The 17264-nt window shown below is 46.3% G+C and overlaps 4 protein-coding genes across 4 annotated transcripts in view; 2 read left to right on the top strand and 2 right to left on the bottom strand.

The window, feature by feature from the left end:
- Window positions 1–15838, bottom strand: part of LOC102186446 — a 61813-nt gene extending 45975 nt beyond the window's left edge. The window contains exons 1-2 of the mRNA XM_013974074.2: window positions 15516–15838; window positions 10775–10799 (exon numbers count right to left, since the gene is read on the bottom strand). Of these exons, the coding sequence (XP_013829528.2) occupies window positions 10775–10799; window positions 15516–15801 (311 nt within the window). The 5' untranslated portion in view covers window positions 15802–15838. The remainder of the gene's footprint in view (window positions 1–10774; window positions 10800–15515) is intronic.
- Window positions 79–1088, top strand: LOC102181641 (histone H3.1-like). Its single transcript, XM_018038512.1, has one exon. The coding sequence runs from the start codon at window positions 94–96 to the stop codon at window positions 589–591; it is 498 nt and encodes a 165-aa protein (XP_017894001.1). The 5' UTR covers window positions 79–93; the 3' UTR covers window positions 592–1088.
- On the top strand, window positions 10926–12428 carry LOC106503502 (histone H4). The gene has a single exon (XM_013974079.2). The coding sequence runs from the start codon at window positions 10972–10974 to the stop codon at window positions 11281–11283; it is 312 nt and encodes a 103-aa protein (XP_013829533.1). The 5' UTR covers window positions 10926–10971; the 3' UTR covers window positions 11284–12428.
- On the bottom strand, window positions 16509–16991 carry LOC102185882 (histone H3.1). Its single transcript, XM_005696755.2, has one exon. The coding sequence runs from the start codon at window positions 16952–16954 to the stop codon at window positions 16544–16546; it is 411 nt and encodes a 136-aa protein (XP_005696812.1). The 5' UTR covers window positions 16955–16991; the 3' UTR covers window positions 16509–16543.

Genomic DNA, 17264 nt, shown 5'->3' with positions numbered 1-17264 from the left:
AAAGCAGCTCTTCATTCTTCCGGGCAGCCAGGCAGAGAAATGGACCAATCAGGGAAAGGCGCGGGTATTTTTGAATGTTCTCGGGTCCAATAGATGTTCGCCTGGCTGTATAAAAGGAGGGCGGCTGCCTGCCTCTTGCTGGCGTTTGGAGAAACAGTAGTTATCCGTTCGTCGTTTGTCATGGCTCGCACTAAGCAGACTGCTCGTAAGTCCACTGGCGGCAAGGCGCCGCGCAAGCAGCTGGCCACTAAAGCGGCCCGCAAGAGCGCTCCCGCCACAGGCGGCGTGAAGAAGCCGCACCGCTACCGGCCTGGCACCGTGGCCCTGCGCGAGATCCGCCGCTACCAGAAGTCCACGGAGCTGCTGATCCGCAAGCTGCCGTTCCAGCGGCTGGTGCGCGAGATCGCGCAGGACTTCAAGACCGACCTGCGCTTCCAGAGTTCGGCCGTGATGGCGCTGCAGGAGGCGTGCGAGGCCTACCTGGTTGGGCTCTTCGAGGACACCAACCTGTGCGCCATCCACGCCAAGCGCGTCACCATCATGCCCAAGGACATCCAGCTTGCCCGCCGCATTCGCGGGGAGAGGGCGTAAATTTGTTGCCCACTTGAGTGCCAACTTTAAACCCAAAGGCTCTTTTCAGAGCCACCCACATCATCAAATAAGGGTTGTACCACAAAGGATTAGGATTACCCCTACTCCCAACAAAGCTGGAGCAGAGCGGAAGTCCATCCCACCGTCCTCTCCCTACTCCCGCAGCCAAGTAAACCCTGGACTTGTGTGAGAGATGAGGTTCTAACCGTATTCGCCTTCCAGGTAGCACTCCATGCCTAGTTTTATGTAACTTTATGAATCTGAGAAGCAATTAGCAAATCCCCTATGTAATGCTCGGTTTAGCACCTTGGCTGCTGTAACCCAGCTTGTTTGTGCGTTAACCAACTGCCAGAGATGGCGCTGAAAGAAGATAGTTTAAGCTGCAGGCCTGACAGAACACGACACATGACGCATGTTCTTCCTTGCCTAGCTGCCCTTAAGAAACACCTCATTTATATGAAAGCTCTGCGCCGCACCCCCGCCCCCACCCCGCCCCTGCCACAGCTTGTATAGAAGACGGGCAAACATTGAGTCCTGAGTTGGGTGCTCTGCATTTGGATATGATTCCGCTAGGCCCTCACTGCTGTGAAATAAACAGTCTTTTCTGATCCTTTGGGGTTTCCCTGGTAGCTCAGTTGGTAAAGAATCCGCGTGTAATGCAGGCGACCCCGGTTCGATTCCTGGGTCCGGAAGGTCCCTGGAGCAGGTGTAGGCTACCCACTCCAGTATTCTTGGGCTTCCCTGATGGTTCAGCTGGTAAAGAATCCACCTGCAATGCAGGTAGACCTGGGTTGGAAAGATTCTCCTGGAAAAGTGAACGACGACTTATTCCAATATTCTGGCCTGGAGAATTCTGGCCCTGATCCTACACAGTCCATGGGGCCGCAAATAATCGGACATGACTTGGGTGACTTTCACTTTTTGTGGCTCAGCTGGTAATGCGGGAGACCTGGGTTCGATCCCTGGGCTGGGAAGATACCCCAGAGAAGGGAAAGGCTATTCACTCCAGTATTCTGGCCTAGAGAATTCCATAGACTATATAGTCTGTGGGGTCGCAAAGAGTCCGACACGACTGAGCGACTTACACTTTCTGATTCTCCGAGTGCGTGTTGCTTGTCTTCCTGTGAGCCAAATATCTGCTATAACACTGCTGTAGCATTTTGGTGCATTGGCCGGGAAACCGACAGCCGCGCTGGCCCCTTATGCCACCGTTGTCGAGAACTGACGGAAGCTCGGCTATCTCAGGCCCCCGAGACGGGAAGGATGGCGCGCCACCAGTGATGTCACTGCACCCTGACCCTCATCAGGCCGGTAGTAGCAGGCCGCTGCCGCGTTTGAGCAGACTCTTGGGGAGGATTCAGAAAATTTTTGCCAGGACCAGGGCCAGACGTCTGATGGGGTGAGTGACCCAGGATTGAGTTCAGGCCCACCTTGAAGGCGGAAGGGAGACTAATCGCCTGCCGCAACATGGAGTGCTGCCCAGGATAGGGAAGTCTCCGTATCAGATGTCTGGTGTCCTAGCACTGTATGTCTATCTGTGTGAGTGTCCGTTCTCCACGGGAACAGCTACGGAGGCTGAATGGGTCCTGACCTGCGGTTTCTTGGTGACCTCACACAGCTCAGGGTAGCGTCAGTACCTACGGGACATTGTACCTCAGTGCGGGCCTGTGAGGGGTTTATTATACTGACAAGAGGAGGAGGATAAACAGGGGTTTATATACTGACCTGCTATAGCTAAGAGGCACCCAATGTCCCCATAAAGGGAGCCACCAGCTTGGCGAAAGCATTTTTGTTTGTTGTGGGACACCATTCCAGGGTGGGAACTCACATAATGGGTAGTTCCAATTCAAACTAGAGTGTATGGTTAAAAATAGTAAGGAAGGATTCTCTGGGGATTATGGTGTAATACTGAGTTCTGTAAAATCGTGCATTTTGTGCACCCTAGAGTGGCCCTCCTTTGGGGTCGGATGGCCCTCAGAGGGCACCTTAGATGTGCCCGCTGACCAAGCAGTGTATTGAGTCATAACTGGAGAGGAGACCCTGGCCAGCCAGACCAGTTCCCATATATTGACCAATGGTTGGTTGAAAATTGCTCAGTTGAGGCCTCCTTGGGTTTGGTTCTGCACCATAAGTAAGGGAAAGTGTAAGGTCCTAGTAGCCCAACCAGAAGAAAGGCCCCACGCCAGAAGAAAGAGCCACCCATTTTCCAAGGAGAGACTGAAGACTCACCACCAATAGTGCCACCACCCTATGCGCCAACAGCTCCCCCTCAAGTGGCCGAAGGCCCACATTTGCCAGATAGCCCACCACCATCTGTTTCACCTCCTTCTGATGATCCTGAGGTTATCATGTCCCCGTGACCAGGCACCCCGGAACTGATGAGCAGGCACCTCCAATCAGCTCAGGGATCAGCTACCCCAGTGCTAGAAATGCACTTAGGAGAGACTTGGGCACCACAGCACCTTGCTGCTGATGGAACCCTCAAAGAGGGGGGACCTGTCTTCTACTACCAGCCTTTTTGCATGACCAATCTTCTTAACTGGAAGCGTTTCACCCCCTCATACTCTGAAAGCCTCAAGTGCTGATCAATCTCCTAGAGTCCATTTTACAGACCCACCGCCCCACTTGGGTAGACTGCCGGCAGCTGCTCCTCACCTTGTTCAATACGGAGGAGCACCGACGTATTGTAACAGAGGCTAGAAAATGGTCCCAGGCCAATGTCCCAGGGGGCCAAGTGGACGAAGAAACCTTCCCGGAAGACGAGCTCTGCTGGGACACTGAAGGAGAAAGAAATAGACTAGAGAGGTGTCAACTGGCCATCTTACAGGAAGTAAAAGCAGGGGCTAAAAAGCCCACCAACATGGCTTAAGCCACAGAGGTAATACAAAAGCCAGATGAAAGCCCGGCAGACTTCTATGAGAGACTGTGAGGCCTTCTGGATTTTCACTCCTTTCGACGCTGAGGCCCCAGAAAACCAACGGATGGTAAACCCCACTTTCATGGGACAGGCCCAGTTAGACATCTGGAGAAAATTATAAAGCTTTGAAGGATTCATGGATGAAAACGCCACAAAATTGCTGGAGATCGCCAATAAAGTCTTTGTTAACCACGACCAAGCAGCCTGTCATGAAGCAGAAAAGAGGATGGAATGGAAAGCTGCATTCCTGGCAGCTGCTCTGTCAAAGCTTGCACCCCTGACAGGACCACCTCATAGAGCAAGGGGCCCAGATCTGAAGAGGAGAAGCCCTCTCAGCTGTGATCAATGGGCCTATTGTAAAGAAAAAGGACACTGGAAGAATGAATATCCTGACTGCCCTAAAAAGAGAACCAAAGCGGCAGCCCCACCGAGCTGATATCAACCTGAGCCACCCAGCACTAATCTGATCACCCTAGCAGGAGCAGAATCCCATTAGAGGGGAGCAGGCTCTCTTCAATTGGGCCCCTGAGAGTCCATGGTCAGAGTTCAACTAGTGGGCCATCCAGTGGACTTTATGGTAGACACAGGTGCTGAGCATTCGGTGGTCATTCATTGAGCAGATAGCCCCCTTCTCAGGAAGAGAAGTCACTATCATCAGGGCTCCAGGCACTCAGACCTGCAGGCCCTTCTGTGGTCCTCAGAGATGCTGATTAGGGGGCCATGAGATGATCCATGAATTCCTCTACCTGCCAGACTGCTCTGTTCCTTTGATGGGAAGGGATGTCCTTGCATAAATGGGAGCCCAAGTTTCCATTTCTGCCACAGGTCAGCCCAGCTAAAGTTACCAGAGTGACTCTCCTCCTGGGCTCTCGCTGAAAAGAAGGAAGAGGAATGGCGCCTGTACTCTTTGCTTTCAAAAGAGCAGACCATTCCTCCTGAATTAGAGACTGAGTACCCACTGGTCTGGGCCAAAAAGAATCTTCCGGGTCTGGTAAGACATCATGCCCCCATCCTGATTGATCTGAAACCAGGAATCCAGCCTGTAAAACTGCAACAGTACCCGATTCCTCAAGAGGCTCGTCTAGGAATCCAGGTCCATTTAGACAGGCTGCTCCATCACTCCAGGGTGAAGGCAGCGCAGCTACCAAAGAGCAACCATGTTGGGAGGCGACCCCCTGACAAAACAACCCACTGCTTGTCACCCTCAGGAGGAGAAAGGACAAGCACTGTTCTTTTGAGTCCTGCTAATCCACCCAAGGATTGGAAGAGTCAGTCACTGGAAAAGATAATTATTCTGTTCCTGTCCCCTATATTAGTTCTTTCACTGTGATGCTCCGGCACAGTCACCCTCTGCTCCTCTCTGGCTGTGCGCTCTTAGCTTTCATTTTCACCATAGGGTTAACGGCAATGGTTCCAGTCAATTGGCATTGGGATAAAGGGCTTTTACTGGCAGTTTTCTTTCTCTCTTTGGCTAGCTGCTTCATCATCATCGACTGCATATAGGCCCTAAATAAGTGGTAAATCCTAATACAAATTTTTGCAACTCACCTGAGTGATGGAAAACTCTTTCACCCTTGGGTCCCAGTGGTGACCCAGATGGCGCTCTTAGCAAATGGCACATAATGTCGGGCTTGTTTACTAGAGGACATACAATACGAAGAGCTGACAGTTGCCCTCCTGGCATATCCAGCCTCCATGGAAGACATCATTAATCTGTCTCCTTCCCTAAGCAGATTTCCCCTCCATTTTGTGTAACAAGAGGACGAGGGTAGGAGGTGGGCCTCACCCTCATTGGAAACAAGGAGAGACTAGGAGACCTTTCCACCCACGGGGCTGTGCTAAAGGGGAACTTATCTCTATGTTTTCAAAACAAATACTTAGAAGAAGTTGAAGAAGTAGGTTTTCTGAACCCAATAAAAATAACACCTTATCCTTTGACCAAACAGATTTACAATGGGAACCCTTTGGTGATGAAGATTACGAGGTATATTTATTATACACCTGACTTTAGGGGACATAATTTTACATAGGGAGGCTTAGCCAAAAATGCAACTAAATGGTACAATGAGACTTTTGTACTTGTTAACAGTTCTGTACCAGGATCAGGAGAATGTATTGCTATTGGCCAAGACCCAGGATCCTTACTATTACCAACAGGACCTTAGTCGAGGGCCCCCTTCACAGATTCAATTGCTATTTCAAAACATAGCGTGTCAAAGCCCATCCCATACCCATGATAGCTCTGAGACCAAATATAATGCACTCTGTGCAGATGAGTTTTTCTCCAGCAACAGACCAAAGGGCCATAGTGCATATGACAGTTGGGATCCATTCATAAAATCCCGAGACCTGTTTATACAAATTACCTATACTAAGGCCTGGATCCAAGGGCCCACTACCGGTGTCTTGCTACTAGGAACTGGGTTTAATTTTCTTTGTGGAAACTGGTTGTGGGGAATCCTTCCCTGCCGATGGAAAGGTATTTGCCATCCCAAGTTTACAGTTCTAAAATTCGCAAGAAATGGCAGTCTCTGGAAACATTGTGAACCTAGGATCCTTTCTAGAGCAAGCATTATCACCTGCAAACCCTCAGCCCAGGGTAAAACAGAATGACTGGGAAGGGTGTGCCCATGATAACCCCATCTTGGAAAGACCTGGTGTTGGACCTTGTATTTCGAGGATTTTTCTGGTTTGCAGGAACACCCCTGCTAGAAAGATCAGTACTCCAGCTAACCATGCTAATACAAGAATCTTGGAAGTCTACAGTGGCAGCGATAGAAGAACAAAAAAGCCTAGATTCCTTAGCTCAGGTAGTACTACAAAACTGCTGGCTACTAGATATGATTACAGCACAACAAGGGGGATTGTGCCCCATGCTCAACGAGTCCTGTGGCTTTTATGTAAATACCTCAGCTAAGGAAGAAAGCCTGTGGGTCCTCAAAAGAAATATTAAGTTGATTGATGACCTAAAGGCTAAGGTAGGGAAAGGAAGTTGGTTATCCAACTTGCTGTCCTCAACCTTCAGTTCACTCTGGACTTAGATATGCCTCTTAATGGGTCCCAGTTCTGATGCTCCTTTTAGCCCTCTTGCTATGTCCTTGTATTCTCAATGCAATAATCCATTTTATTTCTTCTCACTTAGAAACCATAAAGCTCCAAATGATGATGAGGAGTTACCACTATACAACAATAGAGGATTCCAGCGGGGAACTTTGAGAAGAGTCTACATCCCTGTTCCAACAGGAAGTAGCTAGAGCAGTTCACCCCTGTTCACCCCTGTTCCCTTAAGGTTCCCTGTTGAGTAGTTAAGGCAGATGATCCCTAAGTCGGCTAAAGCAGCTTGAGGATCAACAGGAGGGAATGAGAAGGAAAATTCAGCAAATCTTCCATGTAACACTCTGTTTAGCATTTTAATGCTTTTGTAACCCAGCCTGTTTATTGCATCAATCAACCGCCAGAGATGGCACCAAAAGAAGATAAACTGCAGACCTGCCTGAGAACACAAGACACCTTACGCATTCTCATCCTTGATTGGCACCCCTTAAGAAACACCTCAGTTTCATGGAAGTTCTGTCCCGCCCCATAGCTTGTGTGTATAGAAGACAAGCAAACCCTGAGTCGGGTGCTCAGCCTTTGGAGGTGACTCCACTGGGCCTTGTCTGCCTGTTAATTGCTCAGTCTTGTCCGACTCTTTGTGACCCCATGGACTGTAGCCCACCAGACTCCTCAGTCCACAGAATTTTCTAGGCAAGAATACTGGAGTGGGTTGCCATTTCCTTCAAGGGTAGATCTTCCCGACCTAGGGGTTGAACCTGGGCCTCCTGTACTGCAGGCAGATTCTTTACCATCTGAGCCACCAGGGAAGCACCAGGTCAGTGTAAAATAAAGTCTTTTCTGATACTCCAGGTGCACGTTGCTTTCTCTTGCCGTGAGCCAAATATCTACTGTAATGCTGCTGTAACAAACCTACTTGTAAGTATTCCACGTAATTGCATTTTTTCGTGCCCCATTGCGTTTGTCTCTTCTAGCAATTACTTGCTGTAGTTGTTCAGGATTTTAACCACTTCACCTAAGGATTTTAAACGTGTCCATTACTGTCTTACTATCTGATAGAGAGTGGACAATGGCTGTTCTTTCTCCTCCCCAGCCAAGGAACACGAATTTGGCTTTAAGTCTTTAATTTACTTGAGCCCCTCAAGAAAACAACTGCAGTATCTAGGAAAAAAAGGTTAGTGCCATTTTAGAATTCATAACCTTGTTAATCTTTTTAGGGTATACTCTGCAAGTCGGCAGCATTTTGATGCTAGTTTACCTGAGTTCAAATGCTAGCTTTACTACTTTTTCATTTGGCATTAACTTGCACAGATTCTGCTCATTTTAGAAGTTAAAATTCAGCAGACATTTAAAAATTAAAGAAGAAAATCAAATTTGTGGAAGAAAATTTACTGAACACTTTGGACGAGGGGTGGGGTGGTGCCAGCATTTTAATATCATTGCTTTAAGCATCTTTTATATTAGGGGAGTGACTAAAGTGGGGCTGGAGACAAATGGGGATATTTAATGTATAGATTGTATCTTTTGAATGACTCTTGCAAGGTCTTCAGTCAAAAAGAGTTTTTCTTTCCCAGGTGCACAGAGTGATGTTACACCATAAGCTTAAGTTTAAGCTAATGCTGTTGGAGTCTAAAATTTGGGTTTGTTATAAAGACTATCAAAGAAGAGGAAGAGTAAGTCAAGGTCAGGGTGAATTTTTCAGACTTCAGATTTAGTGGTAGCCTTTTCAGTTGTCCTAGTAGATGTGAGTCACTGCTTAACGAGTGTTTTCAGGAGATTTAACACAACAGTGGGAAGCTGGTATGGAGACTTGAAAGGCACCCCAGGCTTGGCTGCAGGAAAGCTAGAAGCCTAAGACTGTCCATGTACCTTAGGAGAGGGCACAAATGAACATATTTGGACCATCATATTTAACATGTCACATATGCCAAAAAAGAATGAGCTGATGTCTTGTATTTTGTTAGATGCCATCAGTCAGTTCAGTTCACTCAGTCGTGTCTGACTTTTTGCAACCCCATGGACTGCAACAGGCCTGCTTCCCTGTCCATAACCAACTCCTGGAGCTTTTGTGCTTTTTTAAAAAAAAGTCCTCACTAATATATACATATGGTTGTGGCTGATACTGTGTTGGAAGGAAAAATGAGACTTCAGGGTAATGTTTCAAGTCTCAGTTCAGTTCAGTGGCTCAGTTGTGTCTGACTCTTTGCAACCCCATGGACTGGAGCACACCAGGCTTCCCTGTCCATCACCAGTTCCCGGACCCTACTCAAACTCATGTCCATCGCGTCAGTGATGCCATCCAACCATCTAACCCTCTGTCATCCCCTTCTCCTCCTGCCTTCAATCTTTCCCAGCATCAGGGTCTTTTCCAATGAGTCAGTTCTTTCCATCAGGTGGCCAAGTCTAGATAGGTTCTTTAAGAAGTAATACCAATTGAAAACAATCACATACACAACTTCTCTCAGCCTATCTCTAACACTTTGTTTACAATGGCTAAATTAAATTCTTATTAGAGTTCCATCATTACTATCATTACCCAGTTTTACAGAGGTAGAAAACAAAGGTAAGGTTATATGGTCACACAGCTCATAACCTGTAGGGAAAGTTAAATAATTTTCCCTCTACCCTTCTGAGTTCTTACCTGAGAACCCCTGAAATAAAAGATTAACAAGAGAAAAACAAGGAGAAGTAACATGTAGCCTTTATGTATACATGGGAGTTATCTGGGGAAAAATGAGTAACTCCTAAAGATAGCTTAGAATTCCAACTTAAACACCATCTTAATAGGGAAAATGAGTGAGAGGTGGTGTGTAAGCCTAATAGGGGTGAGTAAATGATTTTTAGGAAAGATGAATGGATCCTTAAGAGAATAGATGGGGAGAAACAATAGTGATAAAATAAATTATGTTTAAAGCAGGATAATAAAATTTATAGACATAAAATTATCTCTCTCTTCATTGGGGCCACACCCCTCTTTAGTGTACATTGTGCGCATTATAGCAGTACATTGACCAAATCTCCTTACAAGACATATGAATACCTGCTTGACTGAAAAGAGCAATTTTCTCCTGGTGCCAGCAAGGTACCTTCTTAGAAGATAACACTCCTTTCTCAATCCTGGAAGGGACGGCAATGCCCCACTACTAACCTTATACATGCGGGTCTGGACTATGTAGTCTGTCAATAGTAACTTTAAGATATAACTCTCTGTCTTAAGAATATACTATGTTTTGAACGCTAACAAGCAGAACAGTCCTCAGAGCTTTCTGAAAGACTGTCTCCCAGGTGATATTCCTCAGGTTGGCTCTAATGAAGTCCTAGTTTCTTTCTCAGATTGATCGTTTTCATGGACAATAGTTTGTGACAAGGTTTGTGAGGGCGTGGTAAAAGTGTCCTTTTCTCTAATAAGCGTCACTCTTCCCTAGTTAGTGAAACTCTTTGGGGAAGGATTTATTGAGTTCTTTTTGTCTGTCTTTAGGTAGATAATGGGAGTTCAGAGAAATCCTCTATGCATTTGCTGTTTTTCTGCTACAGCTCAAAATAATCAACATACTTATAGGAGAGGGACAGTAACTTTCCTTCTACCCTTCTAAATTCTTGGCTGAAAGGGTAGGTTAACATGAGAAAAACAATTTAATAACATTTAAACCTCACATATGCATAAGAGATACCTAGAAAAACTGAGTAAAATTCTGCAAGTTTGTCCAAGACCCCACTTTAAATATCTTCAACTAAAAACAAAAGAAGTAGGAGGGAGCTAGTTATGAGAGGTTACCAGGAAAGCAAAGAAGAGTAAGGTTATTACACAGAATTAAGTCCAGGGTCTTCTCATTGATGAGATTCTCTGGTGATCCAGTTATCCTATCTTCCTGGTACAGAGAGAAAGACATTCATTGAAATTCCCTTTATAAATGTAAGTGTCCTTCACAAAAGAATAAATTCTCACACACACAAAAAAGTAAATTCTACTCTATGTCTGGTATTAAAAAAAAAAAAAAAAAAAAAAAACCCAGCTCAAAAGTAGCATATGAAGGGTGAGAGTCATATTCTGCTACCATTCACAAAACTAAGTCACCTTCTCGTGAATGAGAAAGTACAGTATTTGCCAAAAAAAAAAAAAAATAAGCCCTTACTAAAATTCTCAGTCGAAAATATAAATAGACTCAGATTCAAAGACCAAAGGGAGCAAAACAATCCAGAGTAAAATTTAACATATGCATTATACTAGGTTCTCTCCCTTTCACAGTCACTGGATCCAGAGAGGGGCGGAGCCAAGGGAGTGGTTTCAGAGCGTCTTTTCCCTCCCGCGCGTTCAGTTCTCAATGAGGTCCGACTACAGATTATAATTACTCTCAGCCAAGCGATAATACCACTGCTGTATCGCACACGCTTGCAACAGTTCAGGTAGCATGTCTGGACGTGGTAAAGGCGGCAAAGGCCTTGGGAAAGGAGGCGCTAAGCGCCACCGCAAGGTTCTGCGCGACAATATCCAGGGTATCACCAAACCCGCCATTCGTCGCCTGGCTCGTCGTGGTGGTGTGAAGCGCATCTCCGGGCTCATCTACGAGGAGACCCGTGGGGTGCTGAAGGTATTTCTGGAAAATGTAATCCGGGACGCGGTCACCTACACCGAGCACGCCAAACGCAAGACTGTCACCGCCATGGACGTGGTCTACGCGCTCAAACGCCAGGGCCGCACCCTCTATGGTTTCGGCGGCTAAAGCTTCATCCAGTACGTTTATTTTAAAGGCCCTTTTCAGGGCCGCCCACTCCCTCTCGGAAAGGGCTGTGCTCAGTGTCTAATTGGATTAGAAATGTATTCTCCAATACTAAAGTAGTTTTTCTGTGCGGTTCTCTACCGTAACACTTAAGTTCATCCAATCCTTGTTCATATGCGAAGAGCAGCGGTGCCTTCGGTCAAGAGGGCAGTAAAATTATTTGGCTTAGTATGCGGCGGAAGTCCCGGTGCCCTGTTGGAGAACTTCAAGGCCCAGCGTCACCCGCTCTCGTGGGAGGGATCCTGCCTACCCCCAAATCGTCTGTAAAAGGACTATCAACTACAGGCCAAAATTTTCGTCGAAGAGGCAAAACTGGGTGTACATGTGTGTGTTAAGTCGCGGCCGACTCAGAGCTCGCCAGGCTCCTCTTTGAATTTTCCAGGCAAGAATACTGGAGTGGGTTGCCATTTCCTGCTCCAGGGGATCTTCTCGACTCGGATCGAACCCGCGTCTTTTGCGTCTCCGGCATTGGCAGGCGGCTTCTTTCCCACTGCGCCACCTGGGAAGCCCAAAGTATTTAATAAATGTTTGTGCAAATTGCCAGAAACTGCCGGGGTGCTGCTGGTCGCTGACAAGCCAGATGAATTAAATACATTGCCGGAAAGAGCCTGGGTGTTACTTCTTAGTGTTTGCAGTGAGCGATGCCAGGATCTGCGGTCTGATCTCTGCAGCCCCACCACCTCCTTGTCCTCCGGGTCGCGCCCCAAACCTCCGCCTCCGGTACTTCTGGAGTTTGAGCCATCCATCATGCTGAGTGCCGTGACCCCTCGTAAACCCAGTGGTCTTGGTTTTTGAAGTGCCTTGGCATTGCTGATTTTCATCCTCAGGCTGGAGGCGTCTGGCTAAGCAGTTTGTAAATTTGCATTTACTATATTAAGCGATTCTGTTCTGAACCCTTAGGCCTCTAGCAGGGCCTTTGAGATTGTAGGCAGACCCTCCCTCCTTTGTGGTAAAGTGACTCTTCGTCTCTCTCTGTACTCTGCTGTATATTATACTTTAAAATGAAACTTTCAAAAATGACAGTATGGTCACAAAAGTTTTTTTGACGTGTGTCTTCAAACTGATAAACCAGTCGACTGACTGAATAATCAGCCTCCTTGATTTTTTGTTTGAGACATGTGTATTGATGACTGCTCTAGGAAACACTGCTGCCTCGTCATTCTGTCTCCTGACCCCTAGAGGAGATACTGACTAGGCAGTTGAGAAAGTGAGATTCTTAATTTCAGGTGAGACTTCTGGACTAGAGAAAAAACTTGGAGACTCGTCAACATATAAATGGTCAAACTGGATGACAGTACTAAGAAGTTAAATGTTTTATAGCAGCACGTTGTTTGTAAATGAGTGGAAGCAGTATAAATTGTCATCAAAATGGACCAGATAAAATATCTATATCCATAAAATGGTGTCTTAGTTCAGGCTGATACAATGAAAATACTGTGGACCGTGTGCTTTAACAACAAATATTTCTCAGAGTTCTGGAGACTGAAGTCCAGCATCAAGGTGTTAGGCAGATTCAGGCAGATCGGGTGTGTGATGAGGACCTACTTCATAGTCTGCTGTCTTCCTACTGTCTTCACGTGGCAGAGTTCGGTGAATGCAGACATGAATGTTCTACACAAGGACACAGGCCCTCTCCCAACCTCAGGCCTACCATAGTGCTGCCATGATTGATTCCCTATCTATAATTCTTTGACTTGTCACTGCCTGAATCAATCAGCATGACAGGTTTTCTCTGGCTCTTAGGAATGATGCAGGAGTGGTATATCAGGCAGCATTATCTTTGTTCTGAACAAGAACTTCAGGAGTGTTAGGTCTGAGAAAGGTTCATACCTTTTTACCCAGGTCGTGGATATGACTAAAATGAGTATAATACAATCTACAAGTCTTATGAACTAAAAAAACATAAAAGAAGGTGGCCTATGGAGCAGCCACACTTTCCTTCAGTGTAGGAAATCTGTATCCACATATTTTATTACATATCTGAATGGAGGACAGGAAATTCTAATTTGCTTACTGGTGTACCCCAATGCCTAAACAATATCTGGCACATTACACAAAATCAAAACATATGTCCTGAAGGGCACCAGGATTACATTACTCTCCCAACCAGGCCCATTTTAGCTCCTCAGATATGCTTATAACACCACCCTTATGGCAGAAAATGAAGAGGAGCTAAAAAGCCTCTTGATGAAAGTGAAAGAGGAGAGCGAAAAAGTTGGCTTAAAGCTCAACATTCAGAAAATGAAGATCATGGCATCCGGTCCCATCACTTCATGGGAAATAGATGGGGAAACAGTAGAAACAGTGTCAGACTTTATTTTTTGGGGCTCCAAAATCACTGCAGATGGTGACTGCAGCCATGAAATTAAAAGACACTTACTCCTTGGAAGAAAAGTTATGACCAACCTAGATAGTATATTCAAAAGCAGAGACATTACTTTGCCAACTAAGGTCCATCTAGTCAAGGCTATGGTTTTTCCAGTGGTCATGTATGGATGTGAGAGTTGGACTGTGAAGAAGGCTGAGCGCCCAAGAATTGATGCTTTTGAACTGTGGTGTTGGAGAAGACTCTTGAGAGTCCCTTGGACTGCAAGGAGATCCAACCAGTCCATTCTAAAGGAGATCAGCCCTGGGATTTCCTTGGAAGGAATGATGCTAAAGCTGAAACTCCAGTAATTTGGCCACCTCATGTGAAGAGTTGACTCACTGGAAAAGACTCTGATGCTAGGAGGGATTGGGGGCAGGAGAAGGGGACAACGGAGGATGAGATGGCTGGATGGCATCACGGACTCGATGGACGTGAGTCTGAGTGAACTCCGGGAGATGGTGATGGACAGGGAGTCCTGGCGTGCTGCGATTCATGGGGTCACAAAGAGTCAGACACGACTGAGCGACTGAACTGAACTGAACTGAGTCATCCAAAAGGCAGCTGTGAACCCTCCCCAGTCAGTTTAAATTAAGGCAGGTTAGGTAATTATATCATTCCCCTCCAAGTCTTGAAGGACAGTTATCAGGTGGGAAACAGACTGAAAAAGACTAGGAGAAACACTAGAACATACTGAGGCTGGAATCAGCCAACCCTCTAAAAAAATGATACAAAAAAGAACCCAGTGATAGAGGCATTTGTGAATACCTTTAAGATGGGAATACTATTCCCTACTAGCCAACCTTGAGTGAATTCACGTTCCTTCAGCTGATATGCTAGTGGAACATATAATTGTAGGAGAGATTTTCTTGATTAAAAACTTTCTGTGGCTACAACTACAGACCAAGCATAGACCAAGGAGGCCATACTTTAGCAAGAGAACATCTTCACAGACCAACAGGCCTACCCTACAAACTTCATCTCCTGCTACCCTGCCTGGAGATTATATATATATGCTTTTCTGAGATATAAACTACATACCATAAAATTTCATCCACTTTTTAGTGTACAAACAATAAATTTTAGTATATTTACTTAGTTGTACTACCATCACTATAGTCTATTTGAGAATATTTCAATTACCCTAATTTCCATTTCTCTGTGATGGGAGGCAAAAAAGTATGGTTTACTGCTGAGCGCTGTGTTGACACCTAGAGGGAAGGGCGTTTTCTTCATAATTTCTGAACTAAATGCTTGGGTTTCCCGGCGGTCTGAATCAGGCTTCTTTTGCACGCCACTTCACTTCAGATTAATCGAGACAAATCACCCTATTAGTGGCGGTAATTTCAGTACTGTTCTCAGGACATGACAGGCTGTCTCCATCTCATAACCCGTAAAAAAAAAAAGTTACCAAACCCGGGCTTTGACCTTTTCTCCCACCCCCTATTTAGGTCGCCGCGGGAAAGCACAGATCACCACTTGTGACAGGTTAACACTCATGGGTGAATCTTAGCGACATAGAAGTTTTTCTTAGTTCAAGAGCTTTTTAGTTCTTTTCCACTTTTAATAGTTAATCTTCGCCGCTGTCCAGTGCACGACAGCAAGTAATTCCGTACATATATACAGATTACTAAACCCCGCAATGTCTTCTGGTTCAGGGCTAGTGTTCAACTGTAGCACTTACCTGTTTCTCGGCTAATAGTTACAGCTTTTTTAAGAGTAGTTGGGTGGCCCTGAAAAGGGCCTTTGGTTGAAATAAAACTCCTGAGAGCTAATCGGAAAGCTTAACCGCCAAAACCGTAGAGGGTACGGCCCTGGCGCTTGAGAGCGTAGACCACGTCCATAGCGGTGACTGTCTTCCGCTTGGCATGTTCGGTGTAGGTGACCGCGTCCCGGATCACGTTCTCCAGAAACACTTTCAGGACCCCGCGGGTCTCTTCATAGATGAGCCCGGAGATGCGCTTCACACCGCCACGACGAGCCAGGCGGCGGATAGCAGGTTTGGTGATGCCCTGGATATTATCGCGCAGAACCTTGCGATGGCGCTTAGCGCCGCCTTTCCCCAGACCTTTGCCGCCTTTGCCGCGTCCAGACATGACTCTGTAAGAAGTAAACCAACCGCAACTGACGAGTAAGCCGAGAACCGAGTCTTATATACCTACTCCCTCAGCCCCTCCCCCCACGGAGGGCACGGAAAGCGTGCAAGCCGGAAGTGTGACGCCATCAATCCCCGCCCTTAATCCCTCCTCCAAGCCCCGGGAACTGGCGCCAAAGGAACTGAAGGACCGGAAGGGAGAGGCGGATCGGGTTGACTAGGCGGGCTGAGCTCAGTTTGACCAGTAGTCTTTGGTTGCTTGGCTGGGGGGCTACACTGTTTTAACTAAAGTACTTAGAGGAAGCAGGCTTAGAGCACATATTCCAAATATCCTAGGTAGAACAAATACTGTAAAAGGCGAAATTTTATTATCAGTAATTTTTCATAATCGTAAAAATGTCAAGATCAGAGATAGAAATGTAAAAATGGTTATAGTATTCTGACGTTCAAAAGGCCCTATTACAAAAACGTTCTGCAAATGTCAATCACTGAGTGCCTCCGAAACCCTGGCTCTTAATTAAGATATGAGATAACAGTACTAAACACAAAGGGTCAGTTTGTTCGCATATGCAGGAATTATTGAAAAACAAAAAAAAAGCACCCATGACCCTAGTGTTATTGATGCATGTTCTTCCATCCCAAAGCAGTATGTTCAATTACTGTAGTTGGTTCGCCTTACAGCCGTTTTACTTGAAAACGTGGGTGGCTCTGAAAAGAGCCTTTGCTTGAAATCTCAGTGGAATTTATGCTCTCTCCCCGCGGATGCGACGGGCTAGCTGGATGTCCTTGGGCATGATGGTAACGCGCTTGGCGTGAATAGCGCACAAATTGGTGTCCTCGAAAAGACCCACCAGGTAGGCTTCACATGCCTCCTGCAGTGCCATCACCGCCGAACTCTGAAACCGCAAATCGGTCTTGAAGTCCTGGGCAATCTCACGCACAAGGCGTTGAAAAGGCAATTTACGGATAAGAAGCTCTGTGGACTTTTGGTAGCGGCGGATCTCGCGCAGGGCCACCGTGCCAGGACGGTAGCGGTGAGGCTTTTTTACGCCGCCGGTGGCCGGTGCACTCTTGCGAGCCGCCTTGGTGGCTAGCTGCTTGCGTGGAGCCTTGCCGCCAGTGGATTTACGGGCAGTTTGCTTTGTACGGGCCATGATAAGTAACTACAAAGCAGATATGCCTAACACTAGCTCAAATAAATCGCCCAGCGGTTTTGCTGGTATTTATAGTACCTAAGGGGTAGTGATTGGGCGGGAGAAAAGTTTGAATATTACGTTACAGGGTCTGATTAGTCTAGCTTTAAACTTTCCAAAAAGCGTGCAGTTTAATTGGCCGCTTCCTTCTATCTTCGGCTCTTTTCAAATTTTTTTTAACTTTTGTTCTTTTCCACACACGATTTTCCTGTAAATGCAATGCTTTGGGCGTTATCTTTTCAGAAAAATAGACATTCACTTCATTGATATT

The sequence above is a fragment of the Capra hircus genome, chromosome 23, assembly GCF_001704415.2.
Source record: "Capra hircus breed San Clemente chromosome 23, ASM170441v1, whole genome shotgun sequence".
In the NCBI taxonomy this organism is placed as follows: Eukaryota; Metazoa; Chordata; class Mammalia; order Artiodactyla; family Bovidae; genus Capra; species Capra hircus.
The sequence above is the reverse complement of the archived record's forward strand: the minus strand, read 5'-3'. Positions and strand labels throughout refer to the sequence as shown.